Raw genomic sequence first — 25,789 nt, forward strand, 5'->3', positions numbered from 1 at the left:
ATATATAGTAAGCATCTCAATTTATTGGCTATATTTTTGAATTACTTAAAAACCCAGAAACAAATGAGGATTCATTCACTTACTCAGCAGTTGCTGAGTGACTCTTAATTCAGTGTCATGCACGATACCAGGCACTGAGGTGATATGAACAAGTAAGACACAGTCTGTGCTCCCAAGTTGCTCCGAAACTAGGGAGGGAGGCAGAGAAGCAGACCGGTCACTGCAGGGGAATATCGCCTCCTCCAGCCGAGGTGCACGTGAAGCACTATGGGAACACGAAGAGAGGCCATTCCTCCCCTCCCGGAGGCACGATCACAGAAGACTGCACCGAGAAGGTAATATTCCAGCAGGAAAGAAGACGGGGCCTCCAAAGGAGGAATGGCAGAGATCGTTTCAGGCAAACTTACACAAACGCAAGAGCATGAAATGAAACAACACAGCCAACCGGAGGAATCCTGAGTGAGTCAGAGAAGGTGCAGATGCTGGCACACAAGGGCAAGGAGCAGAACACCAGGATGGAAGGAAGGACAGGGGACTGGAGCAAAAGCCCCGCTGAGCAGCCCAGAGCACCTCCGCTGTCGCCCTGACAGGTGGGAAGCCACTGAAGGACTCGCAACAAAGGAAGTCACATAATCAGATTTGTGTTTTAAAAATATTACGCCCAGCACAAGAATCCAGTTAGGAGGCTGGTGTGTGAGTCCAAGTTTCAACTCATCAGGGACTGAATTAAGATCATAATGCCACGAACATGTGAGGTCACCATGGGGTATTTGCCTACCTGAATGAATACATTAAGTGTAAGTGTTTTTATTTCTAATCCTTCTCAAAGGGAAAAGGGCCTGAGGTAAATCAGATAAGCAGAGAAATCCAACTTTCTAAGAAATAAAGTCCCCGGTCACCAGGTGGGCCTTAGTGAAGACCTGAGAGAAAGAAGACAAGAACAGAAGAGAAGTCGGGAACATAAGCAAACGTTCACGGTCGGCTAAGCAGGGTTAGATGCGGGGGTGTGGTGGGGGTAAAAGGAGCAACACAAGTTACTGAGGAAGAATGAACAGAGGACCAGGTCCACAGAGGGGACTAAGAAAGATCTAGACACCTTTTCCCCTTCTGTCTAACAGAAGTCCCGGTTACAATATCTAAGAAACATAATGGCTATCATTTACTAAATGCATACTGTGTGTCGGGTACCAGGAAGGGGCTTCCTAGGATCATTCCTCAGGATCATTCCTCTGCTGGATCATTCCTGCAGCCTGGTAAGAGGACACCGTATGATGGGAAAGTAAACTGTAGAGCCAGTAAGTGGAATATTCTGCCCACGGGCAATTGGCCTAGGGGTGTCTCTTCTTGACCAGGTCTGGCTAGCGAAATGTGTGGTCCATTTGTTCTTCATAGGGTTCTGACATATTACACACACACACACACACACACACACACACACATACACATTTAAGGTCATTTATTCTTCTGTCTTATAAAACTAAAATCTCATTAAAGATGGCCTGAAAAATTCCAAAGATTAGGAGAAAAAAAGATAGTACTTACTCACAGTTCCATGATACAAAGACAATACTGCCAGTAAACATTCTCCCTTCCTGTCTTTAATCCAGGCTTAGCAACCTTTCAAGGATAAGATATATTTAAAAAATGTGTTCAGTTTGATAAACCATAACACATCAGCACTTAGTCACAGACCACCGTCCCAGCATCCATCCCAGAAGCTGCTACTGTGGTCATTTTCAGCCACTCCCAGGGCCGAGATAAATGCTATTCGCACTTCTGGCAGCATAAATTAGTTCTGTCTATTTTTATACTTTATATGAACGGAATTATGTCCTCTTTTGGGTCTGATCTCTAGCACTCAACATTTTCTAAAGCCTAATATATTTCATCTATAGTAGCTAAATGTTATTCAAATAAGATTTCATGCCACATTTTCAAATCTTGTTCATCTTCTTAATCAAGAGGGAATACTGAAGGATTTGAATGTCATCAACTAATCAAGTATAGAACTAAAAATACAAACAAGGTAAGAAATATGGCACTTAAACACAATGCCACTTCACTCAGAGGAAAATCAAGTCAGTTGAAAAATATCAAAAAACAGACTATACAACAATTATTCCATTTCATAAAATGAACCTAAACTTTACTTCTAGTTCATATGGATAGGCTAACTCAAGACAGGAAATCTCAGATGTATAAAACTTAAAAGTCTGCTTCACAAGATAAATGAAATTCACATGCTCAGAAATGTGTAAGATAAAAGGATTGTAAGCAAGTCCCCTAATGAGAATTAGATAAAGTAAAATCAAAGGCTCATTTGGACCACAGAAGAAGCATCAAACTTGAGGACAGTCTACCAAGATTATACTGTAACTAGAATAATTAATGAGGAAAATAGTTTTCTTTCAACTACATGTAATGGGGAAAGAAAAGAGAGGTTAGGCAAAATTTACTCCTCAAATGATTACTCCTGGCACCTTTTATATTCATAGTTGCACTCTGCTAATTAATTTAGAATGTGTAAGAGCAGAAATAGATTAATCCCCCCAAACCAAATCAACAACTCCCAGCATAAAATTTAACATGAAATCTCATTAATGTCAAGTGTGTTACATAGCTCAAAGGTTAACTTACTAAGCATTAATAGTATCTTTCAGATTCTCCAACAGACCCCACTACTGCTCAGGTTTATAAGAACAAGAGTAGCTCCCCATGTCAAGTTTGGCTTACAGAAACGATCCTTGCTGAACCATTACTGTAATGAATAAGCCATTTTGGAGTTGCTTTCTCTGGTGTCTGGTAACATGTGTTAATTTAACGAGAAAACTCTGTTTGCCCACCATAAACTGAGTTGATGTACACAGAAAGCTAGGTAAAGATTAGAAAGAGCTCTCAAACTGAACTCATCCACTATCTCATCTCCTCCAACAATCGTTAGATGATCCAAAGCTCTTCCCTGTACCTAACACAGTAAATTTCACCCTGAACTCAAAATATTAAAAATGCAGTCTTTATTACTAGTGCTGCTACTTTTAGAAGGATCTGTCAGAAGAAGCAGGAGAAAAATCCCCACGAAATAAATCACTCACTATAAAGTCTGACTCTGCTTTAGTTCATCTGCTAATTAACAGGCCAGGTTACAATTTAGATGTTTTCACCTTTGCAAGTCATGAATCCCCTATACTATTCTGATGAAAGCTGTAAGTCCCTTCTCCAGAAAAAATGTGCACATGTGTACACACACATGAACAAAGTCACAAGCAGACACACACACACACCAAATTTGACACATGATGTCAGAGGCTTTGAGAATCAAACCTTCTTGAATCTCCTAGCATTCTTGGACAAAGATTAAGAGGCATGTAGTTAGGAAAAATAGAGGCATATGATTTTACCATACCCAATTTTTAAATCACTTTTGATAAATGATTTGCAGTTCTAAATGCATCCACAAAATAAATTTACTGAACACATACTTCTGGCATGCCTATTATGTTTAAGACCCAGTGATAGGCAACAGAGTTACCATGAGGATTAAGATATGGTCCCTACTCTCAAAGAACTCACACTACATTAGGGAAGAAAGGCAAATAGGAAATTTGCTTTATTTCACCAATGAACTGAGAACTTATCAAATTGGACCACGTTCAAATATTCCTCTCCTTATAATAACAGAATTTACCCCAACCCATCATATCTACATCTTAAATTTCTTCATTTATTTTATTCACATATTCAACAAATATTTTTAACATTAAGTATAACAAGAGCAGACACTGTTCTAGATGCTGAAAATAGCAGTGAACAAAACATTGCTCCTGTCACAAAGATCTCCCCTTACATTCCAAGAAGAGATAAACAAAAAATAAATAGAAAGCACGCCAGAGAAGTCTATCAGATCAATGATAGGGGAAGAGCTAGGAAGAAAAACACAGTGTGTGGAAGTGTGTGTGCAGAAACCAGAGAAGCTCTCACTGAGGAGACCGGAGACATGTGAGCAGAGACCTGGAAGAAGCGAGGACAAGTCATCTGGACATGCGGGAAAAGAACACGGCAGGGGGAACAGAGCAAGTACAAGGACCTGGAGGGAGAACTTGACGGGAACGTTTCAAGAATGGCAAGAAGGTCAAGACCGGGTATGCTGAGCAAAGCCAAATTTGAGGGAAAGAGGGCAGAGGGCAGGAGAGAAGAGATCAAGTCAAACTGCTAGTAGGGAAGACAGATAGTGGGTGTCCTTGTAGGACAGAAATCATAAAAACTTGGGGCGCCTGGGTGGCTCAGTGGGTTGAGCCGCTGCCTTCGGCTCAGGTCATGATCCCAGGTCCTGGGTTCGAGCCCCACATCGGGCTTTCTGCTCAGCAGGGAGCCTGCTTCCTCCTCTCTCTCTGCCTGCCTCTCTGCCTACTTGTGGTTTCTCTCTGTCAAATAAATAAATAAAATCTTTAAAAAAAAAAAAAAAAAGAAATCATAAAAACTTATTTGCACTCTAAGGAATGTGGCACAATCTGATATATTTTTGAAGAATCACTCAGGCTGCCTTGTTGAGTCCAGACCGTAGCAAGGAAAAGAACTCGAGCAGGCAGGCAAACGGAACACCACCATCAAACTCTAGGTGAGACACCGGGAGAATTTAGACCAGGGCGCTAGCCGTGGTAAGAGTAAAATATGGCCCAATTCCAAGTCCACTGGGAAAGTGGAGCCGACAGGATTTCTTGACAGAACGCATGTGTTATGTAGGACAGAGAAGGACTGAGGATGACAACAAGGTTTATGACCTAAATAACTAGAAAGATGGAGCTGCCATGTTCTGATGTAGGACACAGCACAGAAGGAGCGCCATGTTGGCCTGGGGGTACGCATGGGATGTGAAAATCAGCGGTTCACGTTGAACACACTGAGATGGAAGTCCGCAAGAAAGGTAAGTACAGATGCTGGGTTGGCGGTCGCACGTACAAGCCTGGAACTCAGAAGACCAGGGCTCCAGCTATAAGCAGGGACTCATCTGCACAAAGTTGATATTTAAAGTGATGATAATGGATGCAAACATTCAGGAATGAGCAGAGAAGAGACTGAAAGACTGAGACCCAGGGTATCTACCACTTAAGCTGGGGAAATGAGGAAGGACCAGCAAACACGATGAGACTAAGCAGACAAGGAGGCATAACGAAGACAAAGAGGTTATCCCTGAAACAAGTATGTATCCAAGGTCAAATAAGATAAAGGCAGATGTGACCCGTGAATTTAGCGACAAGAGGTCACTGGTGATCCAAACACAAGCTGTTGTGATAAAACAGGGAGGAGGAAAGAGACTGGTGGTGAGTAGGTAAAAGGTAACAGGAGAAAAAGGAGATGAGGCCACTGCTAGTGCAAAACAAAAGCAGAGGAAAAGTCCCCCAGAAGAATGCGTATGAGCCCCTGCAGGGCCAAGTGGTCCTGTCACCAGGCCTCCTCTTAAAAGGAAAGGGGGATGCCCGGGTGGCTCGGTTGGTTAGGCAGCTGCCTTCAGCTCAGGTCATGACACCAGAATCCTGGGATCAAGTCCCGCATCGGGCTCCTTGTTCAGCCAGGAGCCTGCCTCTCTTTCTCCCTCTGCCTGCTGCTCCCCTTGCCTGTTCTCTCTCTCTCTCTCTCTGCCAAATAAATAAATAAAATCTTAAAAAAAAAAAAAGGAAACTGTCGAATCCCCCAGAATTCACTGAAAATAAAAAATATTATTTACAGAAAGTTATCTTTTCAAGTGGATTTTTTTTTAAGATTTTATTTATTTATTTGACAGACAGAGATCACAAGTAGACAGAGAGGCAGGCAGAGAGAGAGAGAGGGAAGCAGGCTCCCTGCTGAGCAGAGAGCCCGATGTGGGACTCGATCCCAGGACCCTGAGATCATGACCTGAGCCGAAGGCAGTGGCTTAACCCACTGAGCCACCCAGGCGCCCCTTCAAGTGGATTTAAATGGCAAGACTAATTAAAAAGTAAAAACCGTATTTTCTTTGTTATGAAAAGAGTCAAAGAAACTTAAAACAAAACAAATATGTTAGAAATGCATGAGCCCTATGAGGAAAGGGCGAGATGAAAGAACAAAGCTGGGAATACCAACGGAGGTGTGAAAGGAGGCAGCTACCCTAAGCCTTTGTGAGGAGTGGGAATCTGTGACAGAGATTCTCCGAGCAAATCAGAATGACAGGCTGCACACTCCTGACCACCAAGCAGGCAACCGAGCAAACACATAATGCCATGAGCACACCAACAGGCAGTGCACATCCTCCTCTGGTCACCTTTGACCAGTACTGACTGACAGACTGACATGCTCGAGTGTTCTGAATCGTGCTGGTGCCGTGTTCTCATCCCGCACGCGGACATCACATATTACCATAAACTCAGTTTCCCATAGAAAACATTCCTCGGGGGGAGCCTGGGTGGTTCAGTGGGTTAAGGCTCTGCCTTTGGCTCAGGTCATGACCCCAGGGTCCTGGGATCAAGCTCTGCATCGGGCTCTCTGCTCAGCAGGGAGCCTGCTTCCTCCTCTCTCTCTGCCTGCCTCTCTGCCTACTTGTGATTTCTGTCTGTCAAATAAATAAATAAAATCTTAGAAAAAAAAAATAAAGAAAAGAAAATATTCCTTGGGCAACATTATTCCCCCCCCCAAAAAAAAAAAATTTAATGAAGACCTAGTCTGTTCCCAGTGATGTGCTGGCATCACGACAGTGGAGAAAGCAGAATCAGCACTTACACAAACTTATGGAGGGCACGCCACAAGAAAACAGGAAATTCTCTACCTCTGGAGTCCATTTCTACCACTTTATTCCAGAGCAATGCTAGTATAACTATGCAAAATGTGTACATAAAAGGCTCACAGTGCAGCTCAGTCTAAAATAGAGGAAAATCAAACACAATCTAAATGTTCAAAAACAAAGTAAAAGGTAAATAAATCATTGTCTGTGCATCAAATGAACACTAACCCACCCTTATAGAAATGGTCTGTATATAATGAGAAAAGCATATATCCAAGACAAATAAGATTACATGAAAAAAATTAGCTTTAAGTTATTATATGCAGTATGATTCCATTTTATAAGATAAAATAATAATTCTTCAGGAGACAGACAATAGCTGCACATCTCTTTATAATCAAAAAAAAGTCTGGAACTTTTTAAAATAAACTTAAATATGTTTTACCTCTAAGCAGTGAGATTCATGGTATAGGTAGAAAGAACGAAGAAAGAATTTATCATACTAATTTATTTTTTATTAAATTATTTCACATTTTTTAAAAAGTAGAAAAACCAAAGTTACCACAAATTTCCAGTACTTATCAAAAGTTAACAAATGTTAATATTTTATCACAGATGTTTCACATTTCATTTTTTTTTTTTTTTTTACTTTTAGGAATAAAATACACCACATAATGTCAATTATCTGAACCGTGTCTCCTCTTAAAGGGATTCCTAAAATAAGAGCCTATATTAATTTCTGCAATTTAAAAAAAATTATGAATTCCAGTTAAGATGGAGAAATGAACTCATGTTTCAGTGTGCTCACTCTGCTCCAAAATACTGAGGATAATTGATGAAAAGGGTGGGAAAGCACTCAAGTTCAATGGAATTCAACATCTGGGGGCTCAGAATTCCAATGCTGGCAGTGGTTGCCAGATGCTCCTTTCTAGAGAATTATGAATTGAAAGGATCCCTGGTAAGAAGCTCAGACTCACTGCCTGGGACTATGTATTTATGTAAAACTGTAAGTCTAGAGAGACAGAGAACTAAGACAGGGCCCAAACCCTTCACTGGCTCCACACTTTTATTTCTCATAGATCCTCAACATTACAAGAGGGAGTCCCATGTCAAAAGCTACTATAGGACATGGTTCTAGACTGAAGCACCAAGGGTATAGATTAAGGAAAACCACAAAACTACAGAATCCTTAGACAGGGTCTAGGGAGCTAAAAAGTAAACTGAACAGGATGTCTCCACAATGAGCTTGAAAACCAAAATTCCAAAACACCAAGGGAAAAGAGACAGTAAAGTGATAATTGTAACAAAAATCCATTCCAGAGGAAACTGTTTCCTTTAAAACTTCAAAATATTAATTTGTCTTTGTGCATACCAAACATGAGACTTAAAATCCTTCAAGAAGGCTTTCTGCCCGTGGATGCCGCCGAGTAAGCATCGTTAAAGTCTCCCCTCCCACCGCCGTCATGTCTAAGTCAGAGTCTCCCAAAGAGCCTGAACAGCTGCGGAAGCTCTTCATCGGAGGTCTGAGCTTTGAAACAACTGATGAGAGTCTGAGGAGCCATTTTGAGCAATGGGGAACACTTACGGACTGTGTGGTAATGAGAGACCCAAACACCAAGCGCTCCAGAGGCTTTGGGTTTGTCACATATGCCACTGTGGAGGAGGTGGATGCAGCCATGAATGCAAGGCCACACAAGGTGGATGGAAGAGTTGTGGAACCAAAGAGGGCTGTCACAAGAGAAGATTCTCAAAGATCTGGTGCCCACTTAACTGTGAAAAAGATTTTTGTTGGTGGCATTAAAGAATACACTGAAGAACATCATCTAAGAGATTATTTCGAACAGTATGGGAAAATCGAAGTGATTGAGATCATGACTGACCGAGGCAGTGGCAAAAAGAGGGGTTTTGCTTTTGTAACATTTGATGACCATGATTCTGTAGACAAGATTGTCATTCAAAAATACCATACTGTGAATGGCCACAACTGTGAAGTAAGGAAAGCACTCTCTAAGCAAGAGATGGCTAGTGCTTCATCCAGCCAAAGAGGTCGAAGTGGTTCTGGAAACTTTGGTGGTGGTCGTGGAGGTGGTTTTGGTGGGAATGACAACTTTGGTCGTGGAGGAAACTTCAGTGGTCGAGGTGGCTTTGGTGGCAGTCGAGGTGGTGGTGGATATGGTGGCAGTGGGGATGGCTATAACGGATTTGGTAATGATGGAAGCAACTTTGGAGGTGGCGGAAGCTATAATGATTTTGGCAATTACAACAATCAATCCTCAAATTTTGGACCCATGAAAGGAGGCAATTTTGGAGGCAGAAGCTCTGGCCCTTATGGTGGTGGAGGCCAATACTTCGCCAAACCATGAAACCAAGGTGGCTATGGTGGTTCCAGCAGCAGCAGCAGCTACGGCAGTGGCAGAAGGTTTTAATTACTGCCAGGAAACAAAGCTTAGCAGGAGAAGAGAGCCAGAGAAGTGACAGGGAAGCTACAGGTTACAACAGATTTGTGAACTCAGCCAAGCACAGTGGTGGCAGGGCCTAGCTGCTACAAAGAAGACATGTTTTAGACAATACTCATGTGTATGGGCAAAAAAACTCGAGGACTGTATTTGTGACTAATTGTATAACAGGTTATTTTAGTTTCTGTTCTGTGGAAAGTGAAAAGCATTCCAACAAAGGGTTTTAATGTAGTTGTTTTTTTTTTTGCACCCATGCTGTTGATTGCTAAATGTAATAGTCTGATCATGACTCTGAATAAATGTGTCTTTTAAAAAAAAAAATCCTTCAAGAAGGAATAAACTATCATAAAACATAAAACAAAACAAAACAAAAACCATCCCATTGAACTAATTTTTATGCATGGTAAGAAATTCTAAATTCATCTTTTTAAATGTAGATATTCCTCAAACTTAAGGTTATTTCACACAAAAAGTGGTTTATTTTTACTTACTTTTCAATAAATGTAAGAGCTAAAACTATAAAACTCTTAGAAAAAAGCACAGGGATAAATTTCTGTAACCTTGAGTTAGGCACCAATTACTTAGCTACAACACCAAAAGCAGAAGCAATAAAAGAATATTGATAAGCTGGACCTCAGCAACATTAAAAGGTTTTGCACTTCTAAAGCTACCATTAAGAAAATTTTAAAAAATCAAGTCATAGGGTGCCTGGGTGGCTCAGTGGGTTAAGCCGCTGCCTTCGGCTCAGGTCATGATCTCAGGGTCCTGGGATCGAGTCCCACATCAGGCTCTCTGCTCAGCAGGAAGCCTGCTTCCCTCTCTCTCTCTGCCTGCCTTTCTGCCTCCTTGTGATCTCTGTCTGTCAAATAAATAAATAAATAAATCTTTAAAAAAAAAATCAAGTCATAGACGGAGAGAAAAATATTTTCAAATCATATACTTGAGAAAGGACTTATACCCAGAATTTAAAAAACAAAACACCACAACAAAACTCTTACAGCTCCATAAGCAGCAGCATATAAAAAGATGTTCATTATCATTAGTTATTTGGGAAAAGCATGCCAGAATGATAATGGGATATCACATACATCCCCGAGAATAGCTTTTGAGAAAAAGCCAGGTAATAAGTGTTCATGAGAATGTGGAGACACAGGAATCCTTTTTTTTTTTTTTTTTTAAGATTTTTTATTTATTCACTTGACAGCAGAGATCACAAGTAGGCAGAGGGGCAGGCAGAGAGAGAGGAAGGGAAGCAGGTTCCCTGCCGAGCAGAAAGCCTGACATGGGGCTCGATCCCAGGTCCCTGGGGTCATGACCTAAGCTGAAGGCAGAGGCTTTAACCCACTGAGCCACCCAGGTGCCCCAGGAATCTTAACTCCTCCTGGTGGGAAAGGAAAATGGTACAGCCCCTTTGGGAAACAATTTGGCCATTTCTTCAAGTGTTAAACACATATATACATGCAATCAGCAGTTCCACGCCTACCTACGTACACAAGAAATCAAAGCACATTTCCCTTCAGAGACGTGTGCACCAATGTTCAAAGCAACATTATTCACGATAGCCTAAAAGTAGCAACAACCCAAATGTCCATCAACTGGTGAATGGAAAAAGAAAGGGTTGTCTCTGATACTGAAGGACAACTGCCATTTTGCTCACTTCTAGATATTTCTAAACAATCCTTTTATAAATCCAAAATCACTAGGCTTAGCCTATGCCCCAGTTCTAAACATTAATTAGTCCAGTTGTATAAATCTATATAGCTACTTAAAATGTTCATAACAAGTTTTCCCACAGTGAAAATGATTTTTTAATGGGAACCTTATACATAATCCATTTCCAAATCTAATTAGATTTATCTGAGGGAAAACACCATTGGCTAAGTGATATAACAAATACTAGCTAAACAAACGTTAATACGCTCTAAATGGTGGTATATTGCTACATCTAAAAAACATAATAACCAACATTAATAAGAAACTGGAAAACTGTAATTTTGGTAGTTATTCACAAAATATGCATTCTGTTCTATTTATAAAGTAATATCTTGTTCACGCGGACAACAGCCAATATCTTCAAACTTGTAGGCTCCACTTGAACTAATGCAAATGCTACTGTAGAGCAATTACACCTTTACTTTACCTGGATATATAAATAAAAATTAGTATATTCACAAGTGAGTAATGAAAGTCTTGAGCATTAAGCAGTTTACACATATCGTCAGCTCTCATTTGCGGTTATATTTAATGCGGTTATTATATCTACTGTTAATGTGTAACATGCAGCATCTTACAGCTAAGCACTGCATTTTCATCTAATAATAGTAGCTATAATATTCCAAAATGTGCTTTAAGAATCAAAGCTGTAATAAGTTCATTGAGGGTTTGAATTTACATTTCAGGAGATCTAGATTTCTTACAACTTGCTGAAAAAGGACAAACGAAGACAAAAAAGCTTTTAAGAAGCTACCAAAAAAAAAAGGAGAAGGAAAAGGAAAAAAAAAAAGAATACTTTGGAAGAATTCTTTTTCCTTGCTAAGTAGAATGCGTTAAAGCTGACTGGTGGTCTCCTTCATTTACTAAGGAGACTAATGGACAAATACACGTCCACTTGCAGTGACACAGCATGTCCCATTCCAAAGAAGCCATTAAAGGGCCAGGTTGACACTTCCTAATTCATTGTAGAAGGAGAAAACAGGGAACCCAAAAGTCACAAAGGCTTTTCCTGGATTTTATAAAGAAGGATGGGGATTCAGAATAAACTTACAGAGCTGAACTCAGCAGAAATACTTTGCAATTCTAAGCTGAAGAGAGAAATGATACAACCCTCACATGGGCCAAAACATAATAGGATCTCAGTAGCTACCACAGCACATATATGTGAAGTAATTGAGAAATCCCTTTTATTTTTATGCTAAAATCTATTTTCTAATTAATTTTTACCACAGACTAATCTTCATGCAGTGAAGCTTCCAAGTGAGCATTAACAAACATTTCCTAGGTGTTCACTATGTAACAACCACTCTACAGAGAGTACAGACATAAACAGCATACTTCTAGTTACCATACAAGAGCTGACACAATGACGTGAGAGTATGTGGGAAATAAAGAAGGAGGAATAATTAGAGGAGTCAAGGAAAATTTTCCAAAGGAAATGATACTTCAGACAGGATCAGGGGGTAAGAAGGATGACCAGAGCACAAGGCAAGAAGGCAGCAGAGGGAGAAAGAAAACTTGCATTAAATGACACCAAAGGTGTGACGGAGCCAGAGAGTGGTGGTGAGTTCGGTAGGAGTGGAACCCAGAGCATGTTTGTAGGACTGGAACCCAGGCATGAAAGAAGATGATGCTAAAGAGACAGACAGAAGGATGAGAGATGCGGCTGAACCAGTGGAGGGGGATAAAAGGCTCAAGAGACACAAAACTTGGAATAAAGAAGGTGCCATTGAAAATGGGTCTTCAATTGGACCTTGAAAGGTAGTAAAATTGGCCAACTTCCTTCCTCCAAATATATCAAAAGCCTGTGGAAAACCAATCTATAAAGAGGATTATCATCTCTTAATTGACCTTAATAGAATATCAAAAAGTGGGCTACTTTCTTCAACCTAAAAAAGAAAATGCTAATTTTATGTTGTTAGAAACATTCACGGAAAGGGAAATGTCACAGAGCCAACCATGACCAAAAGGTGTCAGGGGGTGTGTACACCCTCCTTTGTCTCCCAGGATGAACTATCCTGAGGCAGGTACATACTTCGGTGGTTCAGACAGACTATTATTCGTGAGAATGTCAACGAGGTGAGGGCAAAGGAGAAAAATCCTGTAGAAAATTGGCAAGAGAATGGAACAGGTACCTCACAAAAGAGGATCTCTCCTGAGCTAATTCCATCTCGTTAGCAACGGGAAAAATGCAAGTCAAGATCATAAATAAGTATCACTAAATACTTAGGAGAAGAGGTAAAATTTTTAAAAAAACTAACAATGTCAAAGTGCTAACTCGGAATAAACGGCAATCCCCAGTGCTGTTATTGAAAATGCAATGGGTAAAACCACTCTGGAAAATCATCTGGGGTTCCTGAGCGAGGCTGCAACTACGGACGTGCTAGCATCCACCTCCAGGGCTGGGGAAGCAGACGCCAGAGACAAGGTATGAGCCACGCAACAGCGACGTGCAGCGCATGATGACGCAGCTGTAGTTTTAGCCGAAACTGAACAGACCCCGACGCCAGTCCTCACCGGAACGTGCTGGGAGATGCGCACATGGCAATCTTCCACCGCAGCAAGGATAAATGTGTAAGAGCGTGGACGAGTCTCCCGGAGGATATGGGGGGCGGCTACTTCTGTCCCGTACAGAAACGGTGAACTTAAACCACCACATGGGGAGAGGTGTGAAGGGGCATTAAAATTCTTCAAAACAAGAACAAAGGCCACAAAGACCTGGTGTCAGGACAGCCGTGATCTCTGGAAGGAGAAAGAAGGGCCAGAAATGAAAATGGGAGACAGTGTGTGGAGACATGAAGAAGGCTGCTCGTACACTATTTCTCCGGTGGCTTCATGGATACTGTCTTTGTGCTAATTTATTGAGTTGAACACTTTCGTGTACTTTTTTTTTTTTAATGTATGAATGTTGCATTTGACAAAACACGCAAAAAAAGTTTGGAAGAAAAATGGTCTCTCCACCCCATCCGCAGGGCCAGGCGATGCCCAGCTCACTCCACTCCGGCCCGGCTTCAATCTCCTGCCCCAGGCACACTAACTCACCTCCTGTTGCACTCTACCAGTGAGCGGTGAGACACTGATACTCTCCCCGCCTTCGGGATGGATCTGGAAATTCACTTTTTGACAAAGAATCTGGAAAGAGAACATGACCTACTATGAAGGAATTGTGTTTTTGAATTCACGGCATTTCACAATGTAGACTGGAAATTTTAAAATGATTCTTTTGAGAAAAAATCTGCTATTCCATAATGAACAGTTTTTTGGGAACAGGCTTACTTCAGGACTTTCTGAATACCTGCCCGGCTTCAGAACTGGGAGCCGGCGGCGGAAAAGCTGGTATACAACGTACAGAATGACAAGGACACGGAAATGAGAGTTCCAGAAGCGCTTCCCATAGTCTTATATCCTGCATTGATCTCTTCCTATATTTTTGCAACAAGAGCATTAAGCCACCCTCAGGGAGATCTATCCTGTGAATTTTAGGAAATTCAGCATCTCCCCAACCAACACTCTTTCCCCTGCCATTTCCAAAAGGCCTCTAGAGAATGTTGTCACCACTGGCTTTAACTCCTGTGATTTCCTCCTATGGACTCCTACGACCATTTCTTATGTTTTATTCTCAACATTAACTTCCCCATTTACACTCAATAATTTACTTCTTAATATTACTTCCTGTTTTTTCTCATACTTGCCTTGGACCCCGTCTTCCTTACTATAAGCCAAAAACACTATTTTGTTTATTGTCAAAAACACTATTTTATATCCTAATATCTTCAAATCCCTTTTCAGATAAGTGACAAGCTACTTTTCTTCCATAAATTAAAATTCTATCATTTTAAAAAATGATCACAAATCTCAGATCCACACACCCAACAAAATACATTTCATACGGTTCGAGATTTACTTTACTGGGAACGCTTACCTCTCTCTGGAGAGAGCTGCTAGCTGCCAAAAGAGGTTCAATGCTGCCAGGAGGGCAATGTGTCAAAGCAAAAGCCATGAGCTCCTGACGAGCGGCCAAGTCCTGATAACTTTCGGATTGTCCTAACTGGCTACAAACATCCCAACTCTTAGAATAACCTGCAAAATTGGCAAGCAAAAAAAAACCTGATTTCCACAAGAAAAGTCTCCACGCTGAGAGGACAAGTGCAACGGCTTTCTGCTCAGGTCTCGTGTCACCAAAGCACAACTGTGGTCATTAGTAACACATAACATTTTCATAACCAGAAATACGTGAGGAACTAAAATAGGAAAGAAATATTAGACTTGTCTGTTATCCAGAAAGTTCAGCAATATCCCAGACATGTTTTTCTGATAAGCTCTGCTTCATTTTAGAATACCTAGCAATGACTATAAATAATCGACTTAGCTTTGACACTGAGTAAAAAGCTGGATATCTGACTTCGGAAGACCCTAGCGTATGGCCCAACACTGCTACTAAGCACTTGTGTGAGCTGGAGAGAGTTCCACGTGTCACACTTCTACTACTACAAAGGGACAAGAACAATGCTTTCCTCCTTGAGTTGTTGAAGGATTAAATAACATTTCTATTTAAAAGCACTCTGTAAACTACGAAGTGTGAGAAAAGAAAAATTACTATAGGCAGCCACACAGAATCATTCACTTTACAGAAGAGAGAGATCCAAGGACAGAGCAAAGCATATAGTCAGCCCTGGCTCCCAGCAGAGATCTTTGTCCTACACACTTATACTCCAGATTCGTAAAATATGTTTTTATTTGTAGTTGAAGGAATTCTAGTTTGAAAGAGTTTTGTTTTTTTTAAGTACCAAGTTCTAGTTTGAAAGGGTTTGTTTTTTCTAAGTTCAAAGGCCTTGGTCCAGAATAATTTCTATAGATACATAAAGTAAAAATCCGGGTATTACACTGATGGGAATAAAATTCTTACAAAACTCTCTAAATAATTTTAAAGCAATAAACTGTTTTCTCAAAAACACCATAATTACTCTGAACTTAATGTCACAAACCCAATATTGGTTAATAGTAATACTGGCTTATTAGTTAATATTAAATAATTATAATTAGCTAATATTAATTAGCTAATATTAATACTAATTAGTTACTATTAACATAGTATTACAGAATATAGCTTTTTTATGAAACTGATTTTCTAGTGCTGAGGTTATAAAGCATTGAGTTTTTCCCCCAGAGTTTTAAACATTTTCACAGATGTACTCACAAAGATTCTCTCCTTGACCAAACATTGGTCAGGCTCCTTTGAAATCTCTTCACAACTAGGCCCACCCCTTGGCCCACGCTGACTGAGCCTGCATAGTCCAGCCCCGGCGATAATCCTACAAAGCCCATTTAGAGACAATCTCCCACCCTTGATAACTGATGACTATTGATATCTGATCAAATTCCTCCTCTCTCATCCTTGAATTTGATCATCCAGGCCTGCCTTTCAGCAAGAATCCTGTCAGATCAGCAAGAATCCCACTGAACTTGATGTCTCACGGAGTTTTATATCCACTGACCCCTCCCTATGCTCCTTGGCTTTAAGTCCCCAGCTGTCTTTTCTGTATTTGGAGTTAAGTCGACCTCTCTCACCTACTGCAATACTTTTAACATCTACTGCAAAAGTCCTAAATAAAGTCTTCCTTATAAATACTTCCTTAAGTATTCCTTAAGAAATGTCAGAATAGTATTTTTCTTTAACAGTACATATACAAAAAGTGCAATGCTCCTAAATGCACAGCTCCATGACTTACCATGAGGTGAAGCACGACATTTTTAACCGCTCGCTATGAAAGCGCACAGACAGTAGGTAAAAAGATTGCTTGGGCTTTCATATACTCAGACACAGCCAGAGAAAGCAGATCATTTAGTAGAGAGTCTATGATAAGGCAACATCACTTCCAACCCCACTGGGGAATACCTTCTTTCGTAGTGAGATTATGTAACAAAAAAACCTGATCTTCCAGAGAACAGACTTTGAATTTCCATATAGAAAATTTAAGGATTGCATACTACTTCCTATTTCCTCAACATCAGTTTGAAAAGCACTATGCTATCCCTTTAAAAACAAAGACTAGAGATATTAACTACTCATGAATTATAGATACTTCAAAATCTTTAAATTTTCTTTTATATAACAAATACATGAAAAGGCATTAAAATATTTTACATAAAAGCGTTCTTAAAATTATGAGCATATTTTTATTAGGCAACAGAAAGCAACCAAAATCTCAGCTAAAATGTAACTCCAAGCCCATTAAAGTACTTATATTAATATATAAGCCCATGGTATACATACTGATCAGGGCTCATAAAATGTTTCTCATGTCTTTTGAAGAAAATGTAGCTGGCTTCCCAATCAGGCCAATTGATTTCAGAAGAGACCTTTTCCATTATTCACCACGTAAAAAGGACCTGAGCCAAGTGTTAAGTAATTTGTCTATTTCACCTGTGGCCATCAGCTCCTGACAATGCACACTGGCTGCTTTGTAGTCATGGAAACGAAGTGCTTGCTCTACTAGAAGGATCAGAACCTGTCCACGCCTTTCTTCAGGGTCTTCACCTGTAACACATGCAAATCACTTAAAGATTGTGGCAGCGTCAATTGATAAAAGAGCTCATTAACATTGTGTTTCTAATTAATTAAAAAATAAAGGGTAGAGCTTAGACTGATTTTTTAAAAGATTATAGGACAAATGTCACAGCAACTTCGACCTTCCAATCTATTTATTATTCCTGGAATTAGCTTTCAGTCTCCTAAGAGATCAATGACTAGTATCAGTCCCAGACCAACCATTCCAACCTAAGTGTGTAGAGAAAAGTTTTCCTCCCAACAAGAACTTGAAAGTTTTTGTTATTTCCTCTTTTATATAATGCCCTTTGAATGTTCTGTTTCTAATTATAATTAATAAATGACAATAACAAGGTGGGGAGACTTACACAGTAAACTAGAGAGAATTTTATAGTTTCTCTAACGGTACTACCTTTTATTTATCCTCCTAAGCATCTAGGCTCTAAGAACACATAACAAAATTCAGTTTACGTTAATACAAATATCTTAATTTTCTCAAGACTCTTGGGCGTCAACTTAGATGTTATGTCCTTCTCTGACCTCTCTATGTAAGATTTCTTCACAAGAAACACGTGGTTTAGGTGTCCCTCTTACATGTTCCTTTACTTTTCATTCTGTGAATACCAATTTATTGAGATTATCATTTTAAAAATCTACATCTTCTATCAGAATTTAAGTGAAGACAAGGATTCCATCCTTGTTAAACTCTCAGTAGCTGGCATCAAGTCACACATGTAACAGGGGCTCAAAAAAATATATCCTCAGTGAAACAAGTAGAGATTCTATCCAGAATGTGATTTTCAACTATAAGACAAATAATTCAAAGTTACAACATAAGCACAAAGTGTATACTTGAAACTAAAAAAAAAAAAGTAAAACATGTTTTATATTTTAATGAGGTAAAGAAACCTTAAAATTATTTTCGATATTTCAAAAAAAAAAAAAAGAAAGAAAGAAAATACCCAATGGCCCCTGCATTTTTAGGCTACAATGTGGTTTGGAAGAAAAAATATATCATAGAAAGTTCTGAAATCAGTTTAAAAATATGTCACCATTAATCTCCAACCTGTACTGCATAGGTTTAAATAAAACCCACATATTGGCCTCAACTAATCGAAAAAGATTTTTTTAAAAAATGAATAAACACTATGATTCATAATACTATCATTAGAATAATAAACCCATGTTCTGTAACACTGGAAATGGAATACGTAAAAACTTTCTCAATAATAAATGCACATATCACACTTAATATAAAACCTATTTCCTAGATAATACTCTTGAAATGTTTTCATTTACAGAATATCTAAATCAAAAATGAAAAGGGCCAGGGGCGATTCTTTTTTTTTTTTTATGAGACAACGTGACTAGGTTTCTAAAGGCATTTTTGCAAATATAATTAAATCTCCTAATTAGCTAACTCTGAGTAACAGGTCCATTGATTACCACCATCCAACAACGAAAAAAAAAATGAGGAAACAAAGAATAAAAGATTCGGGGCATCTGGGTGGCTCAGTGGGTGAAGGCTCTGCCTTCGGCTCAGGTCATGATCCCAGGGTCCTGGGATCGAGCCCCTCATCGGGCTCTCTGCTCAGCAGGGAGCCTGCTTCCTCCTCTCTCTCTGCCTGCCTCCCTGCCTACTTGTGATCTCTCTTCTGTCAAACAAATAAATAAAATCTTTAAATAAATAAAAGTTTCAAAGTGAGAAAATTCTTAACTATGAAATCTTCAATAAATTAACTTATTTGTTCCTATCTCCTCACATTCTAAATAAGTGTCATAACTCTGCTATAAGGGACATAGTAAGAAGTAACTCAGGTAAGTATAAAAGCTTAAAACGAGATTATTGTTGTTAATATAAACTTTTATAGGAAGATGGGTTAGTCACCCTGAACTCCAAAGTTCAAACTGCTTTTAATTCTAGAAAGTTCCAAACTGAACAGGTGAGTAAATGGGAAAAACGTAACAAAAAATAGTCTATAAAATGATCTAGAAAAATATTACAAACGAAACAAAGCAAAATGATTTTTTTTTATTTTTTATAAACATATATTTTTATCCCCAGGGGTACAGGTCTGCGAATCGCCAGGTTTACACACTTCACAGCACTCACCATAGCACATACCCTCCCCAATATCCATAACCCCACCCCCCCCTCCCAACCCCCCCCCCCCCCCATCAAGCAAAATGAATTCTTAACGGTCAAGAGTATGGCCTGACAAGACATCTATTAAAGAAAATGATTCAGATATTTAGTCTGAAAAACAGAAGATTAATGGTGGCATAACAAGGCTTTGAGTATATATGAAATATAATTGAAACTATGTCCATAAATTCTCTGCCACTCCTTTCTAAAGATGGAGCTCGTTGCCCCTCCCTTTGATGGGGACTGATTAGTGATTTACTTCTAAGAGAATAAGGTGGACATGATGATGTGTGACTTCCAAGACTAGATTATATAGGACATTACAGCTTCCTCCTCACTCTCTCATGGATCAACAGCTTGAGGGGCAATCAGGTGTCAGGTTGACAGAACAGTTAAGAAACCCTGTGGAGAGGTCCATGTGGCAAGGAACTGATGCCTCTTCCCACCAGCCAGGAAAAGACACCGAGTCTCCTCCAACCACCTAATGAGTAAGCCAGCTCAGAAGCAGATTATCCAGGCCCAGTCAAGTCTTCAGGCAGAGCCCATGCATACTTCCCTTAAACTTGAAAGGGCCCATATGATTGCCTCATGAATAAGACATGATGGCAATGAAACTGTCCAAATTCCAAAGCTAGATCAGAAAACCCCAAGAAGCTTCTGCTAGTTTCTCTCAGAACATGGACTCTGGGAGCCGTCAGTCACCACGTAAGAATCATGGTACTCTGCAGCCACCATATGGAAAGACCACAAGGAGAAACCATACAAAGAAGAGATTCAGGGGCGCCTGGGTGGCTCAGTGGGTTAAGCCTCTGCCTTCGGCTTGGGTCATGATCTCAGGGTTCTGGGATTGAGCCCCGCAACGGGCTCTCTGCTCAGCAGGGAGCCTGCTTCCTCCCCTGTCTCTCTGCCTGCTGCTCTGCCTACTTGTGATCTCTGTCTGTCAAATAAATAAATAAAATCTTTAAAAAAAAAAAAAAAAAAAAAAGAAGAGATTCAGCTGTGGTTATTGTATCCCCAGCTATTTTAGTGTTCCCAGACCAGGTGCCAGTCATGGATAAAGCAACTTTTAGATGAGCCGATCCATCCCTAGACACTACCTGGGTACAATTTCATAAAAGATCCTGAATTGCCTGGCTGAGCCCAGTCAACCCCTAAGAACTGAGAGAGATAAAAATTAAATGATTTTGTTTCCAAGTCATGAAATCTTGGGAGTGGTTTATAAAGCAGCAGTAGATCATCAGAATGCCCTACAAGCTTCAGATAAATGTCACGAGCATTGGGATCCCCTTCTTAATTACCCTCCTCGCTAGGCAAAATACTAGCATTGCCTTTCTTCCAAGCTCTATGAAATGTGTATGCAGAAGCCAAGCACACACCCCATCCCGTGCTGCAGCGTAATTATCTGCTTTCTCAGCCCTCAAAGATTCTGAATTCCCAGAGGACAGAAGCTGGGCATACCAGACCCTTATATCCCAACTACTCAGCACAGTGATACTACCTCACCTGTCTCTGCTTCCATTTCTTCATCAGTAAAATGTAGCTAACGAGAGGCCGCTGTACATCATGAAAGAGCCAATATGTAAAAAGAGCAGAGAAGGGGACTGAAAGGTTGTTAATCCCATTAAAAATTCCTACAATTTACCAAGATCACAGATAATCCTGTTTCCATGTGAACATGGCAGAGGATAAAAATGGAAATTGGTCTTTGTAGGCATATAAAAAGTGCTGACAGCGTCCCTGAGCTGCTTCCTTAGTTTCTGAGAAATTTCCTTATGAAAGTCTTTCGTGATGATCAGACTGCTTCAAAGTTTACAAGATGCTTTTCTAGCATTCACTCATTCAGGGGGTCCTTGGAAACATGGAGGGTGAAGCCAGGAGTATCGTTCCTATCTTCCCAAGACAGAAACTGGAGCTAAAGTCACTTTGCAAATGTATGGGGCAGTCAGGACTAAGGCAACCTTATGACCAAATCCAACCTCTCCTCTGCCATCCAAGATGCCTCACGATGGGTAACAGGTTCCAAATCTGCCAACAGACCCACGAGTAAAGGTGCTGATGCTCTCTCTACTTTCGGACAAGTGACTCAGGAAAATCGACTACAACTACAAACCTTCAGAATGAGTCCTCCATATTAAGATTTTAAAAATTAATAAATATATGTGCCCTACTACACTAAATATATGTTTCTTTAAAGTTCAGAATATAAACAGAAATCCTGTTTACTTTTGAGTCTACAATATATGGTTTGGATGAGCTCAACTTCAAACCACAGCTTATAAAATATTTGCCCAACAACTGTTTGTTGTTTCTCTCTTTTTTTTTTTTAAGTTTTATTTATTTGAGACAGAGAGAGAGAGAGAAGCACAAGCGGGGTGGGTTGAGGGAGCAGCAGACTCCCCACTGAGCAGGAAGCCCAACACAGGGTTCAATCCCAGGACCCTGAGGTCATGACTGAAGCCAAAGGTAGATGATTAATTGAGCCACCCAGGCGCCCCTGGCCAGCAACTGTTCAGGGAGAGGTAACTGTAAGTCAAAAATACAAAAGAAAATGACTAAGAGACTCTGCTCGGCAGAACAGTGCGGTTACAGAAGCATGAAAGGCAGAGTCCGACTTTCTTTGGGAGTGGGCTCTGCTATTTAACCCTGCCAAGCAAGACTTCTCTGATCCTCAATTCCCCTTGTAAGATGAGAAAAATACCATCATCCTTACCATTTAATAGATGATGAAGCACGATCACCTATGTGCAAACCCCACCAAATAGTAAATGCACAAGTTCTTCTAAGAAATTGCACAAACTCAAAAATATCACACCAAATCTGGACACTGAAGGTGAGTGGTAGGGCTGACTTGTCTATATTTAAGCTTTCTTTTTTTTTTTTTTAAGATTTTATTTAGTTATTTGACAGACAGAGATCACAAGTAGGCAGAGAGGCAGGCAGAGAGAGAGAGAGGAGGAAGCAGTCTCCCTGCTGAGCAGAGAGCCTGACACAGGGCTCGAACCCAGGACCCTGGGATCATGACCTGAGCCGAAGGCAGAGGCTTTAAACCACTGAGCCACCCAGGCGCCCCTATATTTAAGCTTTCTGATTACAAATATTAATCCCAACTTCTACTCCTGACCTCACAACCACCTCCTAGCACCCTGAATGCTTAAAGGACAGAGGGACCAGCAGCTCGGTATGGGGACACATTCCTCTAACACGCTGATCTTTGCAGAAAAGATAAATCCTTGGTCAAGAGTGGCATTCTGACACCGGCAAGCACATATTCCGGCCTTTGCCCAGGATGATGTCAAGGATGGCAGGGAAACCTTCCTCTGCAATTCAGCATTCAAAACTTACCTGCTACCCTCAGCAACTCGGCAAGGCCCAGAAGCTTGGCAGACTGTTTGTAGCATGTGGGGGACTGGCGGATACACTCACTGATGAGGCTGAGCCGATCAGAGCACAGTCGCACTGCAAGAGAAAGACTAAATACTTGTAACCAGGGACATCGCCGAGGAATGTCATGACGGTCCCAGTTTAGGTAAGCAACACGATGTAAACTCTTAGCCTCCAGATCAAAAAGAATTAAGAAAGATACAATTATTTTTAAAACATTAAAGTTATTGTTGCTTCTGAATAAATAACACACAGCTAGGCCAGGCTCTTCTGTCACCGACCTTCTGAAACAGCAAAGGCATCGGTATCTGGAAGCTAAGAAAACTGTCACCTTTTCAAGTGCCATGTAGGGTCATAGGGAAAATTATAAGGAACTCAGTGTTTGTCTCTGAAAACTTCATATACTTGTTCTTATTACACCAGAGCCCTCATTGACTTTGCCCCCCCACCCCAAAAGCCATTCCATGTTCCAAACATGCATCTTCCACCTCTACTTCATCACCCCCATTTAAAGGGTAAGAATCCTCAAACTGCTCTCACTGCTCCAATGTACCACCCTTTCCCAAACAGGTTCAATCTGCTCGCTTAAGCCAGATATTAGGAAAATAAAACATGTCCGATCATATCCGTTCACACTATGAGGTAATTAAGGACACTTAAAGGGAGGGGGGAGAAACTTCAGTAAAGATTATTCTACATACGCTAGGAAGGAATGGTTATGTAAGGGAGAGTTGTCAACATTTAAGAAGGCTGGCACTACCTGGGCGCCTGGGCCCCCAGAAATACAACAGTAGCAACTCTAAGGATAACAGCTGACATTACACGAATACGGCCTACATCCCAGGCACTGTTGTAGGTAATTTACATGTATTAATCCTACAAGATAGAACTTGACAAGGCAGGTGCTTATCATCTTCAGAAAAAAAAAAGCGTGGAAAGGTCACTGAACAAAATGATGGAACCAGAATTCAACCCACCTCCTTATATGTTTTTTAAGCCTTCATTCCTTTGTCCATTCCCCAATCCATGGCTAGCTCCCATACATTCTGTGTTCTCCCCAAAATTTCTTAGAGGCAGTAGAGGGCCCAGGTGTTGGGGAGATAAAGGAGAGAGATGGCGGTTTTTCTTTGGAATGAGCTCTTTTAAGTTTTCATTATGATTTAATTTCAAACTTACAAAATGGTTGCCAGATGGTACAAAGAACTCTTTGTCAAGAATAATCAGCTGTTAATAATTTGCTCCATGTATACATGCACACGTTCCACCATGCACAGAAGCCCCCCCCATACATATATACAAACACACGTACACCTGCACACACTCATACACACAGTCTGTTTTTTTCTGAACTATTTAAGAATAAGTTGCATATATCCTATCCTTTAACTCCTAAATACTTCAGTGTGTACTGGGTTCCTTTACAATGGCTATTTATAGATCTGCTAGTACAGTCATGCTTTGTGACCTTTACCATAAAGCGTAAAGTAGATACAGACGTCAACTACTTACTTCACCATCGCCACAGCCAACGTGTACATCTGACTCTGACTTTGGTAGATTGTATTATTACTCCCAGTATCCACTGTAATTATTTGTACCCCAAATACCCACCTGACTAATGTTACGCTTGGCTGTGTGATTTCTTGGGCAATGAAATGTGAGTGGAAGTGACATATGCCACCTCTGAGCCAATGTTTCATGAGACTCACCATGGGACCCCACTACTGACCTTCGCCCCTCCCGTGAGAATGCCATCTCCCACGAAATGGGGCAGAAATGCCTGTAAGCAAGAAGCAAGAAATCAACTTGCTCTCATGTGTCATTGAGGCTTTTTTTTTTTTTTTAAGATTTTATTTATTTTTTTTGACAGAGATCACAAGTAGGCAGAGAGGCAGGCAGAGAAAGGAGGAAGCAGGATCCCTGCTGAGCAGAGAGCCCGATGTGGGGCTCGATCCCAGGACCCTGGGATCGTGACCTGGGCCGAAGGCAGAGGCTTTAACCCACTGAGCCACCCAGGCACCCCCAGAGGCTTTTGAGAGCCCTACGAATAGCACAGTCTAGCAAAAATTAACTGATACCATACACTTCAAACTTTTCCGTAACTTTTCTCAATCAAAAAATTGGGTTTTTACTTTTCCTTCAACATCCGCTACTGTTTGGGGTCTTCTTCTTATATGTATTTTAAGGAAATGTGTATTACTACTTCAATATTCCAGATTCAATTACTATGAGAAAGGTACTTTCTACATGTTTCTAATTTGATTTCAAAACAACACCCACCACAGATCTCACTCCACATACGTAAAAAGCCTGAGGTTTTCATAGATGCTTTTACAGCTGTAGTTGACGAATACTGGTACTCTTAGAGAAACTGTAGTTTTAATAAATCTAGTAAGTGGATTTCCTTACTGTCACCATTCTTTTTCTAGCTCCATAAAATCAAAGTAGAAAACTAAAGCCGTACATAGCAGCGGATCCTCATTTTCTCTGAAGTTCCAAGTTTTTTTTTGTCTGATTCTTGCATAATTACTAATATTTCAAATAAATCAAGTAAATTTGGAGAGTGGGACTCTAAGAGAATGCAGTTGTCATTTTCAAATGTCATTTTACTTTATTTATTTACTATTTTTTGAGCCTCTGGACAATCACTATACCAATTCTCTCTTACTGCTTATCATAAGACATTCTAAATTATATTTCAAAATGTAATTTCTCAGTTAGGTAAATTCAAGCCTTAGATATTATTATATTTCTATGAAGGAAAGGAGTCTTCTTTGACACCTAACATTCCTTTTCAAATGGAATTAATAATA

At 40.3% G+C, this 25,789-nt stretch overlaps 1 protein-coding gene across 2 annotated transcripts in view; it reads right to left on the bottom strand.

Moving 5' to 3' along the window:
• NBAS (NBAS subunit of NRZ tethering complex) overlaps positions 1-25,789 on the bottom strand; it is a 329,816-nt gene that overhangs the window by 136,438 nt on the left and 167,589 nt on the right. For both annotated transcript variants that reach the window (XM_047744603.1, XM_047744602.1), the window contains exons 32-35: positions 22,938-23,051; positions 17,327-17,440; positions 14,825-14,982; positions 13,945-14,034 (exon numbers count right to left, since the gene is read on the bottom strand). In XM_047744603.1, coding sequence (XP_047600559.1) covers positions 13,945-14,034; positions 14,825-14,982; positions 17,327-17,440; positions 22,938-23,051 — 476 coding nt within the window. The remainder of the gene's footprint in view (positions 1-13,944; positions 14,035-14,824; positions 14,983-17,326; positions 17,441-22,937; positions 23,052-25,789) is intronic.

This window comes from Lutra lutra, chromosome 9 (genome assembly GCF_902655055.1).
Source record: "Lutra lutra chromosome 9, mLutLut1.2, whole genome shotgun sequence".
Lineage (NCBI taxonomy): Eukaryota > Metazoa > Chordata > Mammalia > Carnivora > Mustelidae > Lutra > Lutra lutra.